We start from the raw sequence: 27,232 nt of genomic DNA, 5'->3' as shown, positions 1-27,232 counted from the left end.
CCAGCACCGCCCGCATCTGGGCTCTGCCAGGCTGGTGGTCACAGGTGAGCGGGCTGGGATTCAAGGCAGGGGCCCCGCAGAGCCCAGCCCCACCCCACTCACCCTGCGCGGCACGATCATGGAGATGGGCTCGATCAGGCCCTTGAGCGTGACCAGCTTGTAGAAGCGGAACACCTCGCAGGCCGACACGTCCAGCCCGTGCTTGGGCATGACTCCTGCGGACAGGCACACGCCGCTCTATGGGGCCCTGGGGACGCTCCCTCGGGGCCCCTACCCCCGATGTTCCCGCCAGGGGGAGGCTGAGGTGCCGGGCACTTAGGTTCAGAGGCAACAGCGTGCAGAGGGCAGAGGGCACAGGGCGGCTCTGTCTCGGGGTGGTCACTTCTCAAATCAGTCCCTTGGGCCAGACCTGCCTCGCCACGGTGTGCACTTCAGAGGTGGGGCCCTTTAGAGCTAGAAGGGACTGCAGAAAAATCTGAATCCTGCCCTTCCTTTTATAGATGAGGCTCCTGAGGGTCAGGGGGCAAGGGGCTGTCCAAGGTCACAGAACAGGCAGGGGCTGGGCCACGGAGCACATCCCCTTCTGAAATAAATGCTTTTCTCTAAGCCTCTGTGTCTCCAGTCTTCAGAGAGAAAAGAGGGAGAAGCCATTCCCCACACACCCTAGGTTTGAAGCCAGCCTACGGCTGCTGTTCTGTCATACGTCTTTCACAGCCAGCAACACGTGCAAGCATTGTCTGCGTGTGTCCGCTAGCCACAACGTCCCCAACAGCCACCTCCACCGAGCGCCTGCCACAGGGAGGTGGGGCAGCCTGGTGCTAGGACACGGCCCTGGGGCAGACAAAGCCCGGGTGAAACCCTGACTCTGCCCCTTCCCAGCTGGGAGTCTTGGGGCCAGTCACTAACTGCCCCAGCTTCCAGTTCCTTGGCTGGTTGGAGGGGGACAGTGGTGGCCCCACCACAGGGGCGGGGAGAAAGCGTGAAGATAGATGTTCATTAACCGCGGGCACTGCGGCGAGCACAGGCAACGTGAGTTTCTTTCCCTGTAACGTGAACGTAGCCGAGGCTCTGCCTGTCCTGGGCTGGAACGCAAGGCTGCTCTCCCCGACAGAGGAGCCCGGAGCTGGAGGGAGGCGGTGCAGTGGTTACCCAAGTGGGATTTGGAGCCAGCAGATCTGGGTTGAATTCTGTCTCTGTCACTTAGCAGCTACATGACCGCCCTGGGTGAGTTCCTCACCTTCTTTGAAACTGCAAAAAGTGCCTAGGTCATGGTAAATGCCCACCAGTGGCCGCAGGTGAGGAGGACGAGGACAGGGTGAGTCCTCTTCGGTTCCTCTTTCCTCACCCCACGCCTGACACCTTAGCAAGTCCTGCTGACCCTACTTTCTAAACACCTCTGGGCTCGTCCTCTTCCCCCATCTTCATGCTGTCCACCTAGTTCTCTCCTCTCTTGCCTAAAAGTCCATAATCGCCTCCTAAGTGGTCTCCCTGCCTCCCCTCCCCTCCCCAATCCATTCTCCCTACAGAAACCAGAGCGATCTTAAACTATTCATAACATTTCAGATCCTATCACGTTGCCCCATCTCTCACCTACCCACCCACACACCTAAGGAAAAGAAAACCCCCCAATGATTTCCCAACCAAATCCAAACTGGTTTGGGGGCTAATGCATGCCATGGATCTCTGCCCACCTGTCCCATGTCCTGTTACATCACACAGTCTAAGCCATGATCAGACACACTAACCTCCCTGCTGTTCCTAGAACAGGCCAGGCTCATTCTGGCCACAGGGCCTTTGCACTAACTACTGCCCTTGCCGGGACTACTCTTCCCTCTTCCTGCCTTTCAGATCTCAGCTTAAAATATCGTCACCACAGAGAGGCCACCTCTGACCACCTGGTCTAAAGTAGCCCCCAGCCATTCTCGGCTCTCTCACCCCATTGCATTCTCTGTCTAGAACCCATTCCATATGATATTGTCTCACTTATTTGTTTCTTGTCTGTCTCCCTCTCAGCAGAATGTGAACCCGGTGAGAGTAAGGTCGTGTTCTGTTTTCTTTCCCACTGTATCTCTGGATCTAGACCAGGGTCTGGGACACAGCTGGTGCCCAACAAGTGTTTGTTGGACAACTGTGTGAAGGGGCAGGAGGCACCAAGTGCTCTTCCAAGTGCCTTGTACATATAGTCTCTAAGCTTTGTAATAGCTCTGCAAGGTAGGTTTGATTATCCCCATTTCACAGATGAGCAAACTGAGACTTGGAGGGGTTAAGTGCACAGTTGAGCCAGAATGTAAACCCAGGTCTGCCTCCAAAGCCAGGGTGGTGTTTACACTGCTTGACCCAGGGGTGTCGGTGAGGGAGGTGGGGGATGACAGACAGTTGGGGAAGGACGAAGATGACAGGATGGTCATCAGGACCTCAGACATCCCTGCCTCCATTTTGCTGTTGGTCACTGAGACGAGAGCTCGGGCTTTTTCAGTCCTGATGTCCCCTAAGCTGGCCTTAGGCTGTGTCCAGAATTACCAGATGCCCAGAGGGAACAAGCTGGGCTCAAGTCCCGAGGAGGAAGATCACCCACAGAGGTGGGAACAGGGGGCCCATGAAGGTGTTTGCTTCGTGGGTGACTCAGACCCCAAATGTGGAAGCGCTGAATCACACGCACCGCCAGGTTAGTGGACAGGAATGCAGACTTTGGTGGAGGGAGAGCGTGGGCTGTGAAGAACAGGTTGCCTGACTCACTGCAGGCAACCCCGGCCTCTCCAGGGCTCTGCCCAGGGCTGCACCTGGAGCTTCCTTCCCCCTGGACTGTCAGGCACACACGGCTGCGGCAGGGCTCGGGGGTCGCGGCTCCCCAGGGGCTCGGGAAGGAAGGGGCTGGGTCTAGAGGACTCTGCTCTGACCTTTAGCTACTGAGCCACCTCCCACCACCGTCACTGCCACTTCGGGCTCAGGCTCCCTATCTGTAGTGGGAGTGAAGACACGGCCCAGCCCTGCAGGCTGCTGGACGAGCAGGGCTGACGGTGGACGCGAGGACCACGGATGACAGCGCCGCTGGGCAGGCAGTGCCAGGCGGGCCGAGGAAGGGCCGGCTGACCCTCGCCAGGGGCAGCACCTGTAGGTTCTTTTCGGACTTGCCCACGAGCTGCGGCCTTCTGAGTCTGATTTCCATCTAGGGGAGGAAGGGTGGCCCCCAGCCAAATGTCCCGTCTCCTGTTCTAGAGCAACCGGCCACGGCCGCCCCCGGCCGCCCTTACCTAGGCCCTTCTGCGGGGCCGGGGAGCGGAACTCCATGAGGTAACTCAGGTAGGGCTTCTCGGTGCTGATCTCGTAGTAGCGGATGTTTCCGTCCCCCTGGGCAGGACAGACGGAGGTGAGGAGGGCGGCAGGTGGGGAGGGCTGGTCCCAGGCATCCGCTGAAGAGAGCCCCTCCCTGTGCCTCGGAGGTGCCCAAACCCCCAGGGACACCTGGCCCCTGGCTCCCGGGGAGTCCGCCGCAGGGGACTTAGTGGGGCTGGAGAGGCGGGTGGGGTGGGGATTGCGTGTGCGTGTGTATGCATGTGCATGTGTGCGTGTGCGTATGCATGTGCGTGTGTGCGTGTGTGTGTGCACGTGTGTACAGATAGCCCAGACAAGGCTGTCCGACAAACAAGTTTGCATGCAGCAAAGATCTCCTGGCAGGAACCTCAAATCCATCATTTGTCACTGTCTACACTCCAGGCTCTGCTCTTTGTTCAGTGTAGAGCCCCACCGCAAACCACCTTGGAAAGAATCCTCGGCCTTCAGTGAGACTGGGTGTCAGACCTGAGGGCAGGTGTTGGCGGGGAGGGTGGGACCCGGGAGGGAAGCCTGGCTTGGGTGGCGGTAGGGGGGCAGGGAGGATAAGGCAGCGCTTCTTAGGGGGCAGGGGTGGGGCAAGGGTGGGGCAGGGGTGGGGCAGGGCTTGACAGGCTGCTCCAGGCCCTCCCCCACCTCCTACTACCTTCCCAGCCAGGTAGAGCATGTGGGTGTCAGCGTCGTAGAAAGGGAACAGGAGGCCAGAGAGCCCATCGATTTCCTCTTCGATCAGGGGCATGGACAGGTCCTCCTGCGGGAGGGGAGCTGGTCTCAGCCTGTGCCCAGGCAGGACGGCAGGCCACCTTCCCAAATCCCAGCAAGGGCCCCCAGAGCCACACCCCTTTGCGTCAAGACCTCCGCAGACGTTAAAAAGCCTGTCCTGTGAGTGGGGGCAACACGGACTTCCCTGTCATGAAAGCAGCCGAGGACGGTGGCAGTGGGAGGCAGGGGACTCGTTCTTAGTGTCCCCTCCCCAAACCCACTCCTTGCTGTGTGCCCCCAGGAAGTCCCTTGATCTCTCCGGGGCTTAGCGCCCAACTCTCGAAAGAGAGGGTGAGCGTCTTGCAGGTGTGGCTGACGTCGGCCCTTGGAGCCCTCTGTGCCCCTGGCTGGTTTCTCTGCTGGGGCTGCTGCAGAGCCGGCGCGGGCCCAGGCTGGCTTTCTGAAGAAGTGACCACCAAGGCTGGATGCCTCCTCCAGCCCTCTGATCTGCCCTCCACCCCGCTCCCGCTTCTGTCCTGCTGTGTCCTCAGCAGCTCTTTCAAGAACCGGGAGTTTGCAGCAGGACGGACCTTAACAAATGCCCCTCTTCGCTCCCCTTGCTCAACTGACGGGGAGACAGGCCTTGCTGCTCGCAGAGAGCTGAGCACCCCCTTCCCACACCTGCTGCCGCCGTCCAGGGCCTGCTCACTGGCCTGCACCTCTGCTCTGGGGGAGGTGGTGGCGGGGCGAGGATGGAGGGTGGGGAGAGACCGGACACTGGTCCCCACGATGCTGTTGACCCAGCCAGGAGTCCAGCCAGGTCTGGCTGGAGGCCAACCGTGGTTTGCCTGGGTGCGGGAGCAGGTGCACGTTGGTGGGGGCAGAGCGCCAGGGGCAGGGGAGCCAAGCTCGCTGCCCATGTGAAGATGCTGCCCTGGGACCTGGGGGCCTCCATAGGAGTGGCCTCAGAGTCTTCCAAACCCATGGGCCCCATGTCCCAGGACAGAATCCCAGCACGGGCTTATGGTGCCCAGGGAAATGCACGCCTGTGTCTGGGCCCCAGCTGGGATGGCCCTGCCTTGCCTACGCCACCCGGGCACGGTTCCACCCTGCCACATCATGCGAGCCTCATTCTAGCAGTTCTCTTCCCTGGCACATCACGCCACCCTGCACCTGGATCAGAGGCCCTAGGGACCCCAGACCGAAAACCCCACTTCGCTCCCGCCCCGTCCTGGAAGCAGAGACCCCGTGGGCCCAGGCCTAGGCTGCCTGCTCCCTCCTGCCCGCCGCCCCGCCTCCCCGGGCTGACCTGGTCCCAGAGGGCGATCTGTCTCGTGTTCCACCTGGAGACCCCTGTGGTGAGGAGCCGCTTCATGTTGCCCAGGAACACCACCCGGTTCACTCTGTGGTTTTTGCAGTTTGCCTCCTGGGAGGAACGGAAAGAGTTGCTGAGCCCGGGTCCTAACACCTGAGTGCTGCAGTGGGATAAATGGTTCCCCTCCAAAAAGACATGTCCTAATCCCTGGGCCCTGAGAATGTTCCTTTAAAAGGGTCCCCGCAGATGTAATTACATTAAAGATGTTGACATGAGGAGATGGCCCTAGATTCTCCAGGCAGGGCCCTAAATGTCACACAAGTGAATTGAATGAGAGAGGTGAGATTGTCTAGGCACGCGGAGGAGAGAGTGGCGTGAGCGTGGAGGCAGAGATGGAGTGACGTGGCCACCGGTCAAGGAGGCGGCGACCACCAGAAGCTGGGAGATTGAGGAACGGATTGTGCCTGGAGCCTTTGCAGGGAGCGTGGCCCTCCAGACCAGGAGAGAATAAATTCTGCGGTTGTAAGCCACCCAGTTTGTGGCCATTTGTTGTAGCAGCCACAGGACGCTACTGTGGGGACCAGAGAGCAATGGAGCCCTGGGAACTGGGACCCAGGCCTCTCTGCCATCCCCCAGAGCGTGGCACCAGGGCAGAGGAAGGGAGCTGACCTCACCGGGGCATCTCTTTTAATGGCCATAACAGTATCTACTGGAAGACATCATTATCCCCACTTTGAGGATGAGGAAACTGAGGCCCAGGGGGACACCAGACTCATGCTGGGACCCTGTGTGACAAGTCACTTCATCAGGAGGCTCCCCCTTAGTGGAGCTGTCCTGGGCTCCTCTCCTGTCCATCAGCGCATGACACTTGCTTTCCTCCTAAGGGACCCAGCCCTTCGCCAGGTGAGTCAGCATCGGGTCAGAAAAGAGGCTAGTGGGGCAGTGCACAGATCCAGGCTGGTGTCGCTTGCTCTGGATTTTAGTCCCAGCTCTGCCAAAAAAGCATAGCCTAGAAGTCCCTCACCCTCTCTGGGCTCGTGTCCCCACGTGTGAGTTGCACATGGGGTTCTCTGCTCTCCAGCGTCCTCTCTGTTCAGCGTGGGCTCTGGGTTTGAAGTGCAGCTCCTCCTGGAACTGTGAGGTTCAAGCCTCCCGACCTCACCGGGCTCAGTGTTCTCACGTGTAAAATGAGAGCAGTGGCAGTGCCCACCCCAGAGGGCTGTCCCGAGGACGAAATGAGATGATGTAGAGCCCTGGACACCATGCGTGCCACACGGCGAGCACTTAGGAAAGGTTAATACCAATGATACTAACAACCATACTTATTATTAACAATATCTGTGGAAGCGTATAATGTAATATCCCGCATTAAAAATGCACGGGACCAGAAGTGTCCCGATTTAGAATTTTTTCAGATTTTGGAATATTTGCATTGTATTTACCAGTTGAGCTTCCCAAATTTACAAATCTGAAATCTGAAATGCTCCAATGAGCATTTTCTTTGAGCATCATGTCAGCACTCAAAAGAGTTTTGGATTTTGGAGCATTCTGGATTTTTGAATTGGGGATGCTCAACCTGTAGTCACAGATGGCTTTCTGGTCTTGCAATAACGGACTCTTCCAAGACAACACACCCAGGCCAAGCATCAATCCTTTCTTGTGTAGGAGGCAAACCTCAAAATTCATCCACATTTTCCATCTCACCTAGCCCCCAAACTAGCACACAGTAGTTGCTCAAGAAATGTTAATTGCTCTCAAATGGCACCTACCTCTTCCTCATACCCAAGACCTAACAGATTCAAAGACCAAAAGTGGAGGTGAGTTCGCCATGACCTTTGGTACCCTGAGCCATTTCCCCAGGTTCGTCCCATGCAGAAGGCTGGGCAGTGAGTCTCCTCCTCCTGTGCCCGGGACGGGACTTGTTAACACCTGGGGACTCGTGCACGGAAGGTGGCACCAGTGCAGCTTCCAGAGCAGGCCAGGCAATCCTACCTAGGGGAAGGGTCCTGAGGGCCCTTCCCACCCAGAACAAGGCAGGGCTCCTGTGCGCTGAGAAGGGCCCTGAACAGACAGGCTGACCAACAGAAGTGCGTGGGGGAGGAGGTCCCAGGCACAGCCTTTTCCTCCAGGCCTGGCTGAAAGCTGAGCTCCAGGCCCCAGTACCTTCCCCCCACCCTCAAAAAATGTAGGGTTCCACCTGCAGGACACGGCCGGAGCGGGGCTCGATCACACGCAGCTTCTTGTCTTTGCAGGTGGTGGTGAGGAGGCTGCCGTCCGTGTTGAAGGACATGCAGAGGATCACGTCCGTGTGGCAGTCGATCATCTTCACCGGCTCGCCCACATCCAGGTTCCAGATGAGGACCTGCGGGACAGACACGCAGGAGGCGGTCTCAGCCACCGAGGCAGTCCTGGCCATCCGTGCCCTGTCCGCACTCGGCGCCCTGGGAGAAGCGCCCCGTGCGGGACGTGGGGTGCAGGACGGGGCGGTTGCGTTCTACATGGAAAGGCTGATCCACTAGATCCACTGATGTCCTTGGCCAGATCCCAGCCCCGCCTGGGAGGGTGTGGCGTAGAGTGGGCGTTCTCCAGTCCACAGACCTCCAGCGAGGGCAGAAAAGATGCCTCTAGCCTCTGCGGACCCCAGGAATGACGGGTGCACAGGACATGCTCAGTCGCGTGCAGCGAATGAATGAACACGTGAATGAGAGAACGAACGGGTGAGCCAACGCAGGTTGCCTGGGAAGCAGCAGTGCTCCCGTGGGCCCACCAAAGACCCCTTGTCGCTCCCTACCCTTCCCCGCCGAGCCGCCTGCCCGCCGCGCACCTTGTAGTCGTAGCCGGCGCTGAACAGGATGTTGTTGGTGGTGGGGTGCCACTCGACCAGCCCCACGCGCCGGCTGTGCCCGTGAAGCTCCAGGAGCGCCTCCGTCATGTTCCGCTTCAGCCCGCCCTCGGGAATCTCCCAGATCCGCACCTGCGGAGGGGACGGGGCCAGGCTGGGTGGGCAGGGCCAGGACTCGCCCTGACGCAAGTGCCCCCTCCCTCGGACAGCTGGCTTTCCCCATCCGCTGGAGAGGCACCCCCTGGCCAAGGCTGCGGGCAGAGCCTGACCGAGGCCTGCAGGGAGGTCCCGGGGTGTGGTTAGAGAGGAAAGGGACCACCTCCTCTCTCTGCCTTTGGCAGGGGTTTTTCTGCGACATCTCTGTAGACCCAAGAACTATTGTAACTGGCAAGTTGCTATTGCTGTGGTCTGGCCAGGCCCGGAGGACCATCCACGAACAGCATCCAGCAAACGTTGTACTGAAAAGCCTATCTTTGCTTCCCATCCCACACCCTTCTATGAGAATCTGCCTTCCTCCTACCCTCCTCAGCCCCAGCCCTGCTGTTTTAACCACCTGGCCTTGCCCCCCACTCGGCCCCTGACCAGGAGGGACCCCTGGGCAGAGGGAGGCGTATGTGGGAGGCTGGAAGGCCTGGGTCTGTCCTGAGAGACGATGGACGCAGGGGCAGAGACTGACTAGAAAGGGTGGGCAGAGCCCGGGGATAGTTGCTATTTGCAGTCTGTGGGTGCTGATAAAGAAGCGGAGAAAGATGCTTTGCGGAGAGGAGGATGGGACACGCCGGGAGAAGCAGGGAGAAGAGACCATGTGGCCCCAGAGAGAGAGGCTGAGCAGATTCTCTGCGATCTCTGAATACTCCCCGGATTATTTACATTAGCCCTGGCGGGCATCTGTCACTCACACCAAACACGCTCTGCATAGTTTCAACTGCTTGGTCTATAAAGGGGTAAAATCCTTGCCTCCCTCACCTACTGGTAGAATAAGATGACACAATGGTGTACCAGTTCATAAACTGTAAAGTGCTCTAAAGACCTAAGGCATTATAATTCTTGTTATTATTATCATTAATAATGGTAATATTTATCATATTATCATTGATAATATGAGGAGACAGCACGTGTGACTATTATTGATAATAGAGGAGACAGCACATGTGACTACAACTTAGGACACCTTGAAAACAAATCTTTTGAAAATCTGAACTCCACCCTTGCTAGTAAGGAGAAAAACAGGAAAAACAGCTTTGAGATACCATTTATAATCTGCTAAAATAGCCAACTGAAAAAAAAGAGCCAGTGTTGGCAAGATTATACTGGAACTCGTAGATTCTATTGGTGTTGGTAGTATTATAAATCAGAGTAACTCTTTTGGAGGCAATTTGGCAATTTTTAGTAGGAGCCATAAAGACATTTATATTGTACTCTTTGACCTAGTAACTTCCCTCTTAAAATACGGCGTAAGCAAAATGTCCATGCATGAATATGTTCATTGCATCATCTATATGGAAAACGTGGCAACGCTGTAAGTGACCAACATTAGGGGAACAATTTACCTTGTTCCATCAGCATGTAGTACTGGCCCCTTGGTTGTAACACTGAAGGCTATGGACAAACGCGGACAGCGTGTTAAAGAGAGCCACGGGCAGACCCGAGGGCCTGGGAGCAAGGCTGGTGCCCCTAAAGGAACTTCTCCGACAAGTTTCCCTTCTCGGTGCTTCTTCCTCAGACTACAGAAACGAGCATTCCCCACACTTGTGTTCCCCTAAAGACCCAGCAACTGGGAGGTTTCAGGTTCAATCACAGATTTGGGGGGACTTCCAGGTGCACCATTCTCAGTGTCAGTAAATCAGTTTCAAAAGCCCACTTGAGAAAACGTTGATGATTAGGGGACAGTTTGAAATGTTTTCCCATCCCCCTGTCATCCCCTTGGTGGCTCCAGCCCTCCAGTAAAGCCCAACACTCCACCTGAGTCCTGCGTGGTGGGGGTGGGCGGTGGGGGCCCAGCACGCCCTGGGACAGTCTTTCCTCGACAGCCCCTTCACAAAGGCGTTCAGGGGTGGGGACTGATCTGCAAATGGCAAGGAGGCTGCAATGGGGACAAGATGCTGGATGCATGACTTAGTAGTCACCAACAGGACGCACATCCTTTTGTCCCCAAATGTACTGCAGGAAGGTGACCCTGAAGTTAGAGACTAATACTTGGGTTAGACATGTACATGCCATACACGCGCGCGCACACACACACACACACACGTGCGCACACACAGACCTCTTTCTTTTTTACCCAAAAAGGATAATGTTACACATGTTCTTCCTCAACCCTCTTTTCTCATGTAACAACAGACAGCGGGCATCTTTCCACACCACTACATGGAGATCTACCTTATCTTCGTAAGCGGCCAGAGAGACATCTGTTGTATGACTGTCCCATGACGAATTTAATCAACCTTTATTAATTGACACCTGAGTTCTGTCTACTTTTTTCCCACTAATACAATTCGTTCTATGATGAACCTGCTCGTAATACAAGTGTGTGCACCAGTGTGAATATTCTTGTAGGACAGATGCCTAAAAGTGTTTCCATTTTTTTAATAGTTACAGTAAAATTGTCCCCAAAGGCTGTCCCAGTTTTTACCCACAGAGTCTGAGAGTGATTCATTATGCCTCTAAAACTACACCTTTTAAAAAACTGCATTTAACCCATATAATAGGTCAAAAATGCCTTCTCCCTATTGTTTGGATTTGCATACCTTTGATTCGTAGAAATACTGGCATCTTTTCTCATGTCTCCTAGCCACCCATGTTTGCACTCGAATAGAAAGCTCCAGAAGCTTTCAGACTCAAAAGCATGATACTTTAAGGGGTAGAATGACAGGCCAGTGGGGAGGCGTTTGGGGGCAGGATTCTGTTTCTTGAAGCCTCATACTGTACCTTGCCGTGCATACACACTGACCAGGGCAGAAGAGCTGCCTCTGCTCTTTGGGAAAGATCCCTGGAACCAAAATCTGAGCCTCATTCACTCCACAAATACCTTCCCAGGGCCCCCTGTGAGCCAATGGGATGCAGCATTGAACTTGCCCCGTGCCTTCTATGAGCAGCACACACCGGGCAGAACAGGCAGACAGCCCTGCAGAACACAGAGCAGGTAGAAACCCCAAATCCAGTCTTGGGGGTGACCAGGGCGGGAGGGTCTGGGAGGAGCAGGGTTAGAAGAGAGGATGTTGCACCAAGTTTTAAAAGACAGGTTGGGGGTGTGAAGAGGGATGAAGAGACAGAAAATGACCATCGTCGTGGGGTAGGGGATCAGGCACTGTGGGTGGGGAAATTGCATGCAGGTCAGCCTGGCTGGTGTGGAGCAGTGGGGCAGGTGACAGAGGGGGCCAGAGGTCATGTGTGCCACACGCTGTCACTGTGGCTCGACCTAAGTCCTGAGCAGCCCAGCCAACCGAGGTATCCCTGGGTTACACGGCAGGCCCGGTTAAGGTAGAGACGCACGGGGAGCTGTGGACTGAGGCTCTGCTCAGGCTCTAATCCCACTTACGAGTTGGTGACTTGGGACGAGCCAGTTAACCTCTCTGAGACTCTACCTCCTCATCTAGGAAACAGAGACGTACACCTTTCAGAGGTGTGTGGGTTAAACTGAACTGGCTTTAGAGTCCTCGTGCATCTGAAGATTTCTAGCCACCCGAGCTGGGAACCCCAGGGCTCAGCCAAGGGGAGGGCGGGCAGGTAGTGTCTGTGCTCAGGCTGCAGCCCCTGGACTGGATGCCAGTCTCACGGAGCAAAGGGCTGCAGGTGGAAACCAAAAGAGCTATTTTCACCAGTAAGTGTCAGATGTAGGGTCCCAGGCAGGGCTCAGGGGACCCGAATGAATGAATATCCCACAGAGAGGGAGAAAAGTGCCTTGCCTCATCCCCATTTGATGCCAGCCACTTTCCTCCTTGGGGCCTGGTTTTCTCATCCTCACATTGAGACATCCTCACATTGAGACATAGTCTTCTAACCTTCTCTGCTTTTGACATCCTTGAGTGTACGGCTGGGAGAAGGAGACTGCCTCCACTTGACCCATGCCTGAGAAAAACAGTTGGCCCCACATGCTATAGAGCTCAGAGGAGGAGCTGGAGTTCACAGTGGGCCAAAGAGCTGGGAAAGGAATCCCAGTCCCTTAGTATTCAAGGGGTTTGCTGGAAACAAAGAGTGGATGGGGGTGGGAGGAGCCCTGTGGGTCTGCCCAGAGGTTGCTCTGGGAGGTTACTTCAATTCAACAGGAAAGCCAGCAAGGTCTGCCAAACCGGATTTCTGGAAGGAAGGGGTGGGGAGAGGTGGCCACAGTGCTGTCTCCAGCAAGCCAGCTGCGCCTGGGACCGCCCCCCCATAGGTCCCTGGGTCAGAGCCCTGTTTAATTCATTTACATTCAGTCCAACAAACTATGCTCAGCTCCTCCCTGAGCCACGCAGATGAGATGTTGGGGGACAGTCCTTGGTCTCAAATAGCTTGCAGCCTTGTAAGGGAGGTGGCAGCAAGGCTAAGGTGAGGCAGCTGATACGGGAGGTTCATAAACCTGCGAAGCCAAATGTCCCCGCACACTGGAGAGGGGGCAGATGGCCAAGAAAGCAAGAACCGTGCAGTCCGGCTAGCTCCCTGCAAATCCAGGCTCTGACCCTGTTGGCTGTGAGACTGTGGCTAAGTTACTTCACCTCTCTGAGTGCCAGTTTTGTCATCTGTAAGGACAATTATACACGCATAACAGAGCTGCCGCAAAGACCAAAGATAAAATAAGTACACTCCCGAGCAGATCACCAAAGACTAAATGACACTTACGGATGTTTATTTCATATTAAACAAGCATTATATGCACCTTTTATATAAGTCAAACTTTAGATGTGATTGAATTGTAGTTTTCATGGTCTCTTTTTGCCCCCGCCCCCATGCAGTCAAAACATATAATATGAAGTTTGAGCTCAGGAGTTTGAGACCAGCCTGAGCAAGAGCGAGACCCTGTCTCTACCAAAAATAGAAAGAAATTAGCTGGACAACTAAAAATATATATATATAGAAAAAATTAGCCAGGCATGGTGGCGCATTCCTGTAGTCCCAGCTACTCGGGAGGCTGAGGCAGAAGGATTGCTTGAGCCCAGGAGTTTGAGGTTGCTGTGAGCTAGGCTGACGCCACGGCACTCACTCTAGCCTGGGCAACAAAGTGAGACGCTATCTCAGTAAATAAATAAATAATAAAAAGCAACAGCAAAAAATAACATGAAGTTTGTCTCCATTTACGGAACACAGCATAAATTTCATCTTTAAAATGCTTACACGATTATGGAGGCATGTGGTTGGATCTCTCAGCTTTCTGACGTATTGGGGGTTGCTGACTGCTGCTAGTGACTTAGGGCTGGGGCCTAGTGGGGGGCTCGTCAGCCCCTCTGATGACCCCGGGGGGAGAATACTCTATTTGGGGGATCTGCATGTCACACAGCTACAGCACACAGCACTTCCCACCTGCGCATGTGATACAGGAGCTCAGAGGAAGAAGGGAGCTCACAGTGGGCCTATGTAGCCGGGGAAATGTGGAGTCCAATGCCTTAGTGTCTACTTAGAAAAAAAAAACTGTTCTGGGTAGCATGGGGGGAGAGGAAGGTATAAGATATGGTTTCTGCTCTCTGGAAGCCCCCAGTCTAGCTGTTCTACAGAACACAGGCATTGGCTCCCAGATTCCCATCTCATCAACCCACGGACGCCGCGGTGCCTGGGGCCAGGAGCACAGCAGCTCTCAGGTCTCCTGCACTGAGACGAGAAACTGTGGGAGTCTTGCTCCTAGAACCCCCAGCTCTCCATTTCTGGTCCATTATTGTATTTACTACTAAAATCTGAGTTTACTGTCACTCATCTAAATCAGCGGTAGAATCTCAAAAGTCTGCCTTAATGTTACTGTCTTCTGTCCACCTTACTTTTTCCCAATATGCGAAACAGACCACACCAAGCCCGGGGAGGTAGGAGAGGCCAACTGAGGTCCCAGAGGGAGCTGGGCGTCCTGGGAGGAGGTGCTGGAGGAAACGGTCGCTGTGGGGCCGGACACGTGAAAGGATAAGTGCTACATGCTGTATTTATCATCATTATTATTACTAGTGATTGTCCTCACACAGATAAGGCATGGGGCCCACAGAGTTAGGAGACGTGCCCAGGCTACACAGCTAGGAAGGGAGGAGCTGGGATTCAAACTCGGAATTTGAATCAGGCAGACATACTCTTCCTCTCTTCCAAGCACCCGCCCGTGTCCATGCCTTCCCCCTCCCCTGGTTCAGATCCAACAACCCGAAGATGTCAGGGAGTAGCAGCTCTCTGGCTCCAGGTATCTAGAAATCACCCTTCTTGGGCACAGACAACCTCCAGGCCACCCCCTGGATGGTCGGCTCTACTACAACAGGGCTCGGCTCTTTCAATCCACCTGTCTGTCCCTAGTACAGGCACAGGGAACAGCGCCCGACATACCACAGGCGCCCAAGACATATTTATTGAGTAATGAACAAATGGAAGAACCCAAGAAACCCAGAAACCTTCCTGTCACCAACAGGTCCAGCAGCGGACCCCTCCCGACCTGGGGAAACAGGCTGGTGGGGGGCCAGGCAGATGAGGAGTCACCCCTTTAATCCTGATCAGGAAGGAGGACACGGTGGGGGACTTCTTTCCTGGAGTTGGAGGCTCAGCATTAGGCTTAGTCTTTTTTGGAAACCAGTGATGGAAGGCCTATCTGGGGGCTCCACAAATAAGAAAGAGATGTGGTAGAAAGAGCACTGCCTGGATGCCTGGCTCTCTGACTCCCACCCAACCCTCCCCGGGGGGAGTTATTTAAACTCTTTTGGGTCCCTACTTAAAGAGGAGAAAGTCACAGTCAATGTTTATGGGGTTCTTAGGAGACACAAAAGACTTTTATGCTCATTTATTCCCAGAGCCCAATGTGATCCTTATTTTTTATAGTAGGGCAATTAGTGCCCAGAGAGGGGAAAAAGCCGGTCTAAGCTCACAGAGCTACAAAGTGGTGGAGCCAGGATTTGAACCTAGCTACTTAGCCACAACGTCACAGCACCACTTCCTCTGCGGCTGCCAGGTTTGCTGGTGAGGACCTCCCATCTCTGAGAGCGCCTTGCTCCCTTACAGCTCCCAGGGGCGTGTGCACGAGTGCGCGCTTGCACCCAGGCTGGGTGGTGGGCGGCTTCCCCAGGGCTCACGTCCTGCCCGTCTGGCCCCAGCTCCCCAGGCAGGGGCGCCACCTCTCTGGGGGAGGAGGGCAGAGCTGGGCGGAGGAGCTTGAATGGAAGGCGAAGGAAGGACGCTGAGCCGGCCCACCAGCAAGAGGGCCTGCCCCTCACCCTCGCGCCTCTCCTGGAGATGCCAGAACCTCTCTCTGCGGCTGCTGCCGCCCGCCCGCCCGCAGAAGGGCTGGGAGCAGGAGGCTTGGAAACGGATAGCACCCTTCCCTGCCGCCTGCCAGCCGCCCTCCCTAGCTGCGGCAGAAGCTATAAAAAGCACAGCCCTTCAACAATAGGTGACATCACCCAGCGGCGGAAAGAACTGGATTCTGCCAGATGCCAGGGAGAATTATGGCCCCCTCACCCCTCCCTCAGGACTGCAGCCCCTCGGGAGGGGCTTGGGTATGCTCCACTGGGTCCCGTGTGGAGGTTAGACTCCGAGCCCCCCTCACGCCAGGGCCCGGGGCTGGGGGCGGGTCCTGAGGGACAGGGACCAGAGATTGACTTCACAACTTCACAGATTTCGGGGATGAGGATATGGGGAAGGCGCTGGGGGAGTGGGGGCTCGCTAAATCCCACCGTGTCCTCCATTCTGAGAGACAAGCAGAGGGCGTGGGGGCAGGGGGAGGGCCAGGCCCCCTGCGCCCTCACTCCTGCAGCAGGTGCCCGGCGCACAGTCCTGCCGCCTGGCTTCCGGCCTCGGTCCCCAGCGCTGCGTTGGACGCGCAGCACGTGGACCATCGGGCTGGAATGGGGCAAGAGCGGGTATCTGGCAGGCCTGTGCCTCAAGGCGCTCTGGTGGACGCAGGGGGAGAAGCCTCCGGGCCCAGCTCTAGGGAGTCACAGACGCAGGGTCCCTTGTGCCCTTCCCGCCGCCCCATGCAGTTGACCTCTTCCCCCGTCCCCCCGTGTGAGCCCCGGGCCTGCACAGAGGAGACCTGGGATGTGAACACTGGGTGTGGGGGGGAGACCCATCATGGCTCTGAGCCTCAGTTTCCTGCCTTGCTAAACCAGGGATGCTGGTAGGGGGCTGAGAGTGCAGGCGGAGGAGGATGCCCCCCAGGGCCCCAGGGCGCCCTTCTCCAGGAGGGGCTGGCTCCAGCCTCAGGGCCTGCTGGCTCCAGTGCCAGGATCCTCGGCCCCACACTGGGGAGGGGCGGACAACTCACGGGGAAGACCCGCTCTGAGCCGGCTTGTGGGGCAGCTGGCCTGGCAGCCGGAGCAAGGGCTTAGTACCTCTCTGATCCAGGACTTAATCTCCTTGTCTCTGCATCAGCGGCCCAGGACAGCCCCTCCCTCCCCGTGCTCCAAGCCTGCGCCCTATCCCTCCCCGCCTCCCAGCCACACCGCTGGGCGCTCCCTCCTCCCCGCTCATCCGCCGCCTCCCAGCCTGTGTCCGGCCAGCCCGCCCGCCTCACCATAAAGCTGGCCGTGACCCCTTGTCCTCAGCACTCCCTCCCTGATCGCCTGGGCGAGGAGTGTCCCCTGCACACCACTGTCTGCCATCCGGCTTATGCTCAGAGCGCTTGCGAAGCACAGGTCTTCCTTTGGAGTCCAGCTGCTCACCCTGCGTCCCAGGCCTCCTCCCTCTGGTCCCAACTGCTCCTGCAGCCCCTCTCCTGCCTGCTCCCTCACGAGCTACCACCCCAGGGCTCCAGCCAACCAGATGACTCCTTCTCCCAAGAACGCCAGACGGGCATGTTCTCTCCAGGCCTCTGCCTGTGCAAGTCCCCTCCAGGGGCTCTTCTGCTAACCCCTTTTCTACGTGTGGAAGTCCTGCTTCCCCAGAGTCTAGCTCTCCCTAACCCTCTCTTCTGCTCCTGTGTGGGTCAGAATTAATCCCTCTCCCCTCTGTGTGCATCAGCCCTTGTTAGGCCTTTGGTGAGCGCAGGGACCTGGTCCTGCCTTGCATTTCAGTGAGGGGGACTGGGGTGGCCCTCCTCTCTGCTGGGGGCGCTTCCGCTTCCGGAGCAGGGCTGAGAGGAGCCGGCTGATGAGGTGCCAGACTCGCTCTCATCCTCAAGTGCCCAGGGGGGTGTCACTACCTCGGCCACCCAGCCAGCAAATGGTGCAGCTGAGACCTCGTCCCAGGTCTCCCAGGGCCACCGTTGCACTCTTTGCACCCCAGCAGCCAGGAGGGTGCTGGGCGCACTGCGGACTCCCCATCAGTGTGTGCAAAACTAAAGAGGGTCACCTGGCTTGTGTGACTGGGGGTGCGGGCTTTCGTTTTTCTCCAACACACACCATGGGTGTTCTGTTTATAAACTGGGGCCCTGGAGCACGAGGCGCCCATCAGGTGAAATAAGACGCTGAGCTAGAAGTGAGTGGGTCCCTCTTGCCCTGATCCAGGCAGAAGAAATTGTGACATGAAGAGGAGCCAGGGTGGCTGGCAATTCCAAGAGCCCTGGCCTGACCAGTCCCTCCCCCACATCAGATGGATGCTGCTCTTCCCTTACCCAGCTGGGCCCCTGGTGACACAGGGGACAGGAGGAGGGCCTGGAGCGTGCAGCATTGACTGTAATGGTGACACTTGGCGGAGCAGGAAGAGCACATGGGCTGTGCGGCCGGCAGCCCCACGTGAAACCCTCACTCCTCTACTTCCAGCCGTGTGGCCTGCTGCTGTGCCCTCAGTTTGGGGTGGCAGTGCCCGTCTCACCGGCTGGCCATGAGGGCTCCATGTGTGTAAAGTGCCCAGCTCAGAGTGGGGGCGGAGCTCGGCAAAAGGCAGCCCGGGGTTCCAGGGTTGTGTGTGCTCCCTGCTGGCTGGCGACAGTCACTCAACACCTCAGCAGACAGGGATTGGGCCAGCTGTGGTCACTGCACTCCTTCTTGGGCTCCCCGCATCCAGGACAGGGTGGGTAGCACCTGCCCTCTCTCCCACTGAGCCCAGGCCTCTTGCACCGGCACTGGCCCCCAGCCCCCACCAGCTCGCCCGCCTCCTTCCCAGCCCAGGAGGCAACCAGCGAACGCTTTGTCCCCTCACCCCCGCCCATTTCGTCACTTTTCTGGGCACCATCCCCTCGTGCCCTTCCTTCTGCGGCGCTGGTCTGCCTGTGCCCTGACCCTGATCACTGTGCCCACGTCGGATCTGGAGCTGCCGAGGGAAGTAACCAAACTTCCCTTCCCACGCAGGCCCTGCCCTCCTGCTGCTGCTCTCAGGAGTCCTCCCCCACCGACTGAGGGCTCGGCCACCAGGGCTGGTCACCCCACCTCCCAGCCCCCCCACCTCTCTCCCAGGCACTGGGGACTGTGCCAGCTGACCTCACCCCAACCAATTGAGACTGGTAGCCGTAATCCCTCTCTTTGTTTGGATAACTGATTAGTTGGACTATATTCATTCACTTATTGATTCATTTGTTTATCTTTCCATTCATCCATCTATCCATCCACCCATCATCTAGTCATCTGTTTATTTAGTCATACTTCCTTTCACTCATTCATCTATTTATCGTCCATCCATTCATTCATGTCTCTATCCCTCAATGTAGTCATCCGTCCAACAATCCATCCATCCATCCGTCCGTCTGTCCATCTGTCCAACACACATCTATCCATCCATCTAACTGCTCACCGGCACATCATGCATCCGTGTATGCACCCATCCGTCCATGCTTCCATCCATCCTATCCAATGCCTACTAATTACTTATTAGCCACCAGGCCGTGTGCTGGATGCTTGGGGTTCACAGCCAAAAAGGCCGTGGTCTCTGCTCTCAGGAGCTCGTAGTCCAGTCTGGGAAGACAGGGAGACAAGAGTTCTGAAGTTCCTTCCAGTTCCAGTACCCTGAAAGTCTGACCTGTACTCAGGCTATGCCGTGGCCACGAGGTGTGCCGTGGCCTGACTCCACCTGGGTACACCAGGGCCCTCCTCACCAGCTCAGCTGCGGCTCCGAAACCCCCTTTCTCCCAAGCTTGTGAGTTGGTGCTGCTCAGGGGCGCTGTGGGGAACAGGAGGGGCTCCTCCCCAGATATCCAGAGGCTCCTGCCAGCGCCGCTGACCCTGCCTCCACCCAGCGAAGCCAGCAGGGCCTGTGTAGGGGGCAGCCAGGAAGCAGCTTCAAATTTCCCTCTCTCTGGGTTCGGCACCCCTCTCTCTTCCCCTTCCCCTCCCACCTCATTGCTCCGACCTCTTCTCTCCCTGTTCTGCCCTCTTCCTGCGCTCTCTTCCCCATTTCCCTTCCCTGGTCCCTCTCTCTTCCCACGGAATGGTGGGACACATAGAGTTCAAATTTCGGCCACCAGCGTGGGTCCTTGGACAAGTCACAGTTCTCTCGGCCAAGTGTCCTTCCCATGACTCACGGAGGGAGCCGGGCGCACGTTCCCCAAGCCCAGCCTGTAAGGATCGAGAGCTCTTTTCCTCCTGTTCCTCCATGTCCTCCCTTCCCTCGCTCCTGTCCACACTCTTCCTCCAGCCCTCTCCTCCTGCCATCGCAGACAGGCCGAGCCACTCGCTGCAGTTCTGAATTCTAATTCTCACCTACGAAATCAACACCTGCAAGCTCAGTCACACTAAAGGCACAGACCTGTCAAGCACGCCATGGGTTTGTGCCCTCCGACCTTTCCTGGCTCCGTGCCTCCCCATGCTGGGAGCCTGAAGGATGACGAGAGGTGGTAAGGAGAGGAAGAGGGGGAGCGGAAGAAGGGGAGCTGCAGGGGGAAGCGGGGAGGAGCCTGCGGCCGCGGGGAGCTCACCGACGTGTCCTCCGAGCATGAGGCAATGATGTTGTCGATGAAGGGGTTCCATTTGATGTCCAGCACGTTGCCCTGGTGACCGCAGACCTTGGGGTAGTTGGGCTCAATCCTGCCTGTCTGCAGAGGAGAAACAGAGAGAGAAGAGAATTAGTTTGATGGCCCTGGGGTGGCCCTGAAGAGAGCCTCTTCTGGACTTCGGGTCCCTGCTGGGCCAAGTCAGGGTGGGCCCAATTGCTTGGTGGCTGCATCCTCCCCAGCACTCCGAATGGAGGTGGGCAGGGCCACTGCTTCCATACTCGCCTCTGTGCAACCGGCAAAAGGTGCCCCTTCCTCAAGTAGAAATGCTTGAATTTCAGATGTTACTACCCGCAGGGACGACCACAGCCTGGCAGGCAGCAGCCCTGGCAGCACACACGCGAGCCCACATTCCCGCACTCAGACGCCGGGGTACGTCTGCTCTCCTCGGTGCCCACGCTCACCCACGGCCCCAGGACAGGTGACACAACCAGGCTTGGATCAGCAAGAGGCTCTTTCCTGCTGCTGTGGGAGTCAGCACAGAGGCCTGACTCTCTGGGCCCACCTGTACACCATCTTTTTTTTTTTTTTTTGAGACAGTCTCACTCTGTTGCCCTGAGTAGAGTGCCGTGGCATCAGCCTCGCTCACAGCAACCTTAAACTCCTGGGCTCAAGTGATCTTTTTGCCTCAGCCTCCCGAGTAGCTGGGACTACAGGCACACACCATGACACCAGGCTAATTTTTAGCCTTTTTAGTAGATACAGGGTCTTGCTTTTGCTCAGGCTGAACTTAAGTGATCCTCCCGCCGTGGCCTTCCAGAGTGCTAGGATTAAGGCGTCAGCCACCACACCTGGCCCCACCTATACACTCTTATATGAGTTATTCTATCCTGTGAATGGGCATCTTTGTGCAGTGTGCATCTTGGACACCTGTATACAGTGCCCTGTGGTTGCAAGCACAGTCTTTGGAGTCCACAGGCCTATGTTTGAATCACAGCTCTGCCATGTTTTAGCTATGTGGCCTTAGGAAAGTCAATGAACTTTTCTGAGCCTTGGTTTCCTCTTTTCTAAAATGAGAACAGTATCATCTACTTCTTAGCATTGCTGTGAAGATTAAATGAGCTAACGTGCTTAGTAAAGTACTTAGTGTAGAGACTATCATCGTATGATGTCAGTTGTTATTGTACAGGTTAGATGACACTTCCTCCAGGAAGTCTTCCCTGATGCCTCAGTGGGTTAAGAGCTCCTCCTCTGTGCTCTCACAGCATGCTGTCTTCCCTCTCTCACGACACAACGACATCTGATTTGCAGTCTGCTTCTCTTGGTCTGTGAGCAACCGAGGTTCTCCTTGTCCCCGAATCTGCAGCCCCTTTCAGGCCTGGCACACAGCAGGTGCTCAGTCCATGACATCAGGGAGGGGAAAGGGTCCAGAAAAGGATGGATCGAGGGACGTGCACAGGCGTGGGAAGAGCTGTTCCATGCTCAGCGGCTACCAAGGTGCGAAGGAAGGGAGAGGGGATACAGGCAGAGGCTGCGCCTCCTCCCGCAGGTCTTTTTAGTGCCAGTTTTTTTTTTTAGTTTGGAGGAAGCAAGGCAAGGAGGTTTGCTGGTCACTGCCCATCTACTAACAGTGGGGGGGCGGTCAGAAAAGCGGGGGTCCACCGGGCAAGCCGTCCCTCTCCCTCCTTCAGGCTCCTGAGTAACGAGGAGGAGAACCAGCGTTAGCCAAGCTCCCACGCACGCGCTACCACTCCCAGTGACGTGAAGCCAGGGCTGTCTCGGAGCGCGGGTCCCGCGTGCCCTCTCCCCCGCCACTTTCTGCCGGCCCCTCTCAGCTCATTTCCAGGTCGTTTGGTCATTGTGACACAGCAGTGGCAGGATGGGTGGAGGAAGAACAGGTCGGCGGAGACAGCAGTGGCGTGGAAGGTGAGACATGAGGCAGACACAGAGAGGGAGGCCCCGAGAGTGGTGTGGCACGCTGCGGGAACGCGGGGCTCCACAGACACGGCACGCTGTAGGAAGGTTAGAGACGAGGGAGGGAGTGGAGAGCGTTGCACCAGCTATGAACGGGCTCCCCCAGCATTCCGTGAGCAGTGCAGTTAGGTGTGGGATGTCTTTTCCAATTATTTTGGGGCTGTTAGACTATGATTTTTTTTTTAAATTTTTTTTTCTAGACAGAGTCTCACTCTGTTGCCCGGGCTAGAGTGAGTGCCGTGGCGTCAGCCTAGCTCACAGCAACCTCCAATTCCTGGGCTCAAGCAATCCTCCTGCCTCAGCCTCCCGAGTAGCTGGGACTACAGGCGTGCGCCACCATGCCCGGCTAATTTTTTTCTATATATTTTTAGTTGGCCAATTAATTTCTTTCTATTTTTAGTAGAGACAGGGTCTCACTCTTGCTCAGGCTGGTTTCTAACTCCTGACCTTGAGTGATCCTCCCGCCTTGGCCTCCCAGAGTGCTAGGGTTACAGGAGTGAGCCACTACGCAGGCCTAGACTCCGATTTTTAAAATGAGACTGTAAGCAGAGACTGAGCCACACTGGACTTGGAATTTATTAGGGTTACACATTATCTTTAACGCTCACAACAACCCTGTGCATTGGGAATGGGGCAATTAAGGCACAGAGAGTTTTAGCAACTTGCCCAAAGTCAACCAGCTAAAACCAGCTGGGATTCCCACATAGGTGTGATTCTCAAAGGTGAGCTTTTTGAACCCCACTGCTCATTGCTGCTCACAGCTCCCCTCCTCCAGCTCAGACCTTTCCAGGGGAGACATGTCCTACACTGTCTGCCTCCACCGCTCACTCGCTTTGACAGAGCCGTTCCTTACCCCGAAGGCTGCATTCGCGTGTTCCCTGAGCACGGCTGTCGGCACTAAGCTTTTGGCACCCAGCCCGGCCCAGGCACATGTGAGGCCCACATGCACCAGCCAAGAGGCGGCCATGACAGGATCGTCCAGTCAGCAGTGTGGTGACACGCTGGAGGGACAGGTTAAATAGCGTCACAGGATCCTCTTCGGAACAGGGAGGGAACCTATGCGGAGCGGGATGTGGCCAGAGCCCTGCACTGCAGAGGGGAGCAAGTCTTTTTAAGGCAGAGAATGATCCCGCTGTAACATATTTTTCCAGGTGGCCGTCTCGGCACACAGTGGGTGCGTTCCCCAACGGAGTCAACATGATTTTCACAACTGAATCACGTTACGGTTTATGCGGATGGTAACCCCGGGAGTTTTGCAGTGCACAACCTGCTTGGCTGTATGCAGCAGCCCAGAAGCAAAGGACCCCTTGCAACCCCGCATTCTGATTTTCCTGTTTTAGACAGTGGGGTTCTATATAAAGTTTTGTCTGAGAGCTGAGTTCCACTGCTAAAAAGAAAAGTTTGTAAACCACTTTTCTTTAAAGAAATCAATCAAATTTTTAAAAAGGCAGTTATTAGTCTGGGCGTGGTAGCTCACATCTGTAATCCCAGTACTTTGGGAGGCTGAGGAGAGAGGATCTCTTGAGGCCAGGAGTTCGAGACCAGCCTGGGCAACAGTGAGACCTTGTCTCTACAAAAAAAAAAAAAAAAAAAAATTAGCTGGGTGTGGTGGCATGCACCAGTAGTCCCAGCTTCTCAGGAGGCTGAGGCAGGAGGCTCACTTTAACCCAGGAGTTGGAGGTTGCTGTGAGCTACGATGACGCCACTGCACTCTAGCACAGGCAGCAGAGTGAGACCCTCTCTCAATAAAACAAACAAACAAACAAAAGGCAATTATTAATTGCAGGAAAAAAATGTTGTATAAGAAAGCTAATGTAATCATAGTGCCTAGTGATTTATGCACAATATTTACATGGTTGCAATAATGTAAAACCTGAATATTCACATATTTCTCTCAACAAGAGTTGTGCTAAAATGTACTGGGAGGATGGAGGCAGGGAAAGCGTATGTGCGTGTGTATGTATGTGCGTGTGTGTATGTATGTGCATGTGTATGGATGTGCGTGTATGTACGTATGTGCGTGAGCTAGAGCCTCATTTTCCATAACAGGCAATGTCCGAAAGTTAAATATACAATGTCCAAAATTTAAGAAAGAAAGTCCTGTGGTAAAAGCATGTAATTAGGAAACATAGGGGAAAGAATAAAAAGAAACAGCTAAAAGCAGTTAAAGTAGCTACCTTCAGGGAGCAGGAAACCGGGTGTGTGTAGCAAGGTGGGACAGAGGCTCAGGTTATATGCAGAGCTGGGCTGGTACGTGTTTAGCAACTGGGTCTTCAGGGAACAAACTCCCTGATCTGTAGTGTGTACCAGTTTTGGTGGCATAAGGATTCCCACCTTTGCTAATTTTAAGCTGAAGAGGTGCTGTCACGGAATAGACAGTTATTAGAGATTCTCAGTAGTGCACTGCTGTATAATATTTCCACTGTACAAACGTAATAGACATAAATAACCTCAAGAACGCAGATAGGAGTAAAATAATTAGTAGCTAATGAATTTTTAATATTTAGTATCTTTGTTTTTACTATAATTTAATTGTAAGTTTATGCAATTTAATTTTTAATAATGACTGTGTTTAACAACCAGCTTGCAACACTCCTAAAAATTTAACAGTAGGCTCTTGCGAGCCAGCACAAGCCGATCCAGCACGTGTCACTTGTCGCGCTACAGGCCTTGCAGCACTATTAGACTTTCTGAACTCTGCACATTTATTGCTTCCACAGACATAGAAATTAAACAACACATAAAACACCTGTGCCAGATGGTCTAAGGAACGCTTACTCTAAATTTTTAAAACATGTGAACAGTCCTGTCCTCCCAACCCCACAAATAAATGCCTCTGTTGTACAAGTTCCTGTTTCTTTATAGGGGGTGTGGCCAGGGACCAAACCTGCATCTGTCTGTCTGCAAAGCCTGGCTCTTACCCGCCGCACAGCACTGCTTTCTCGTGCTTAATACGACACAGTATTACTCATACTAATACAAACGCCAACACTAGTAGCTGTTATTAATATAATCAAATTTATATTGATTTACAAATATAATCAAATTTAATTCTCATGACAGCCCCGTATTACAGCTGAGAAAACAGAGGTTTAGAGACCTTCTAAGGAGTCCAGGTTTTTCAATGTTACATACCTTTGGAATAACTGTTTAAGTGGTCAGCTCACAGAATTGTCCGGTGGTGAGGTTCTCAGGGGTCCAGGGATCTAGCCTGCCGTCTGGTCCCTGAATCTCACAGCGCTCCCGCCTCAACGGAGTGGGGCAGAGACTTGCTGTGTGGGGCTGGGAAGCCCATTACTAGGAGATGGTCACACTGTCGGTGTGGGCCTTGTCCTGAGGATGCACAGAACAAACCCAGCCCCCCCTTGGGACAGACCTTCAACGGCAAGTGTCAGATGGCAGCTGCTGGGACCCTGAGTCTTCTGAAGGAGGAGCCGGTGCTGAGATCAGGTTGTATCTCAAATGCACCCCATCTGCCAATCGACGGGGTTGAGCAGGGGTAGGAGGCAGGCCCTCTGCTCCGGGGTGGGTGGAAAAGTGAAGTAGGGCTGCTTCTCTGGAGGTCGATTTGACAGAATCTCTCCAAAACTTTTAAAAGGTACATGGCCTTTGACCAGTAATTCCACGTTGGGAGTTTGCCCCAGCGAAATCAATAGACAAGCACTAAGACAGTCACTTGCTGTGTTATTTATAATAGGGGCAGCAATGGGGCATTGCCCCATAATGGAAAATTATGAGGTCATTTAAAATCATATTTTCAAATAATATTTAGTGACATGAGACTTGCTAAAGATCCAAGACTTAGTAAAACAGAATCAAGTTATATAGGCTGAGTATCCCTTATCAGAAATGCTTCGGACTAGACGTATTTTGGATTTGGGATTTTTTTGTTTTCAGATTTTGGAATATTTACATTATACTCACTGGTTGAGCATCCCAAACCAAAAAAATCAAAACTTCGAAATGCTCCAAAGAGCATTTCCTTTGAGCATTATGTTGGTGCTCAAAAGTTTCAGATTTTGGAGTGTTTAGGATTTTGAATTTTGGGATTTGGTATGCCCAACCTATATATATATAAAATAATCTCTATTAAAAATATGCAATCTATAATAAAATACATCAACATGTTAATAGTGGCAACCTCTGGATAACTGGATATTATTAGCGGTTTGTAATTCTTCTATAACAAACATTTAACATTTTTATTGAAAAGATAGACATTATTCTTAACAAACATACACATCTCATAGCCTTGATTGAAAAATATTCCTCTCTGGTTTTAGGCAAACAGGTCTGAAAGACATGAGATGCAATCTACCAGATTCACATTTCAAAAACTTTTGTGGAACATAAACATGTTTGTTTAAAGCAGTTTCTCTACTCCCTTATACCCTTTGAATGGTTTGGGAGTTCTATGTTGGAATGTGTCCCCCAAAGTTCATGTATTTGGAACTTAATCCCCAGTGCAACAGTGTCAGGAGATGGGGCCTAAGAAGAAATGATTAGGTCATGAGGACTGTCCCTCACGGATGGATTCAGGCCATTTCCTCAGGAGTGGGTTAGTTAATGTGAGAGTGGGTTTGTTATAAAAGCAAGTTCGGCCCTGTCTTGCCCTCCCTCTTCTGGCAAGGAATGGCACAGCACAGAGGCCTTGACCAGGTGCCGAGTCGTGCTCTTGGACTTCCCAGCCTCCACAACCGTCAGCCAAATAAATTTCTGTTTATTATAAATTACTCAATCTGTGGTATTTTATTATAATAGCATAAAACAGAATAGGATGGGAAAATAAATCTTTGAAATTAAATAAAATTATATAATTAATTGAGAGTGCGTTTCAGAGTGGCAGGTGCACACACATGGAGCATGCGTGTGGCATGCACACGGGCAGCCAAGGCCAGGCCCGCCCGTGGACAGGCTGGCCGAGTGGAGTCAGCGGGTGCAGCTCAGCGAGCAGCTGGCAGGAGGAGCCGTGGGTGTCTGGGCCCCCATCCAGGCTTTATCTGAACCCAGTGAACTGACTGGGAACGAGATAATTTCAAAACAACCCGCACTGCGGCTTCAGCTTTCCTAGAATCTCCCATCACTGCAGAGCTGAATTTTGTACACAGAAGCAAAATGT

At 54.4% G+C, this 27,232-nt stretch overlaps 1 protein-coding gene across 1 annotated transcript in view; it reads right to left on the bottom strand.

Annotated features, from left to right (window-relative positions):
- Positions 1–27,232, bottom strand: part of CORO2B (coronin 2B) — a 136,224-nt gene that overhangs the window by 6,532 nt on the left and 102,460 nt on the right. The window contains exons 3-9 of the mRNA XM_012768353.3: positions 20,125–20,241; positions 8,172–8,321; positions 7,545–7,709; positions 5,342–5,458; positions 3,977–4,081; positions 3,252–3,348; positions 103–215 (exon numbers count right to left, since the gene is read on the bottom strand). Of these exons, the coding sequence (XP_012623807.1) occupies positions 103–215; positions 3,252–3,348; positions 3,977–4,081; positions 5,342–5,458; positions 7,545–7,709; positions 8,172–8,321; positions 20,125–20,241 (864 nt within the window). The remainder of the gene's footprint in view (positions 1–102; positions 216–3,251; positions 3,349–3,976; positions 4,082–5,341; positions 5,459–7,544; positions 7,710–8,171; positions 8,322–20,124; positions 20,242–27,232) is intronic.

This window comes from Microcebus murinus, chromosome 6 (assembly GCF_040939455.1).
Source record: "Microcebus murinus isolate Inina chromosome 6, M.murinus_Inina_mat1.0, whole genome shotgun sequence".
In the NCBI taxonomy this organism is placed as follows: domain Eukaryota; kingdom Metazoa; phylum Chordata; class Mammalia; order Primates; family Cheirogaleidae; genus Microcebus; species Microcebus murinus.
The sequence above is the reverse complement of the archived record's forward strand: the minus strand, read 5'-3'. Positions and strand labels throughout refer to the sequence as shown.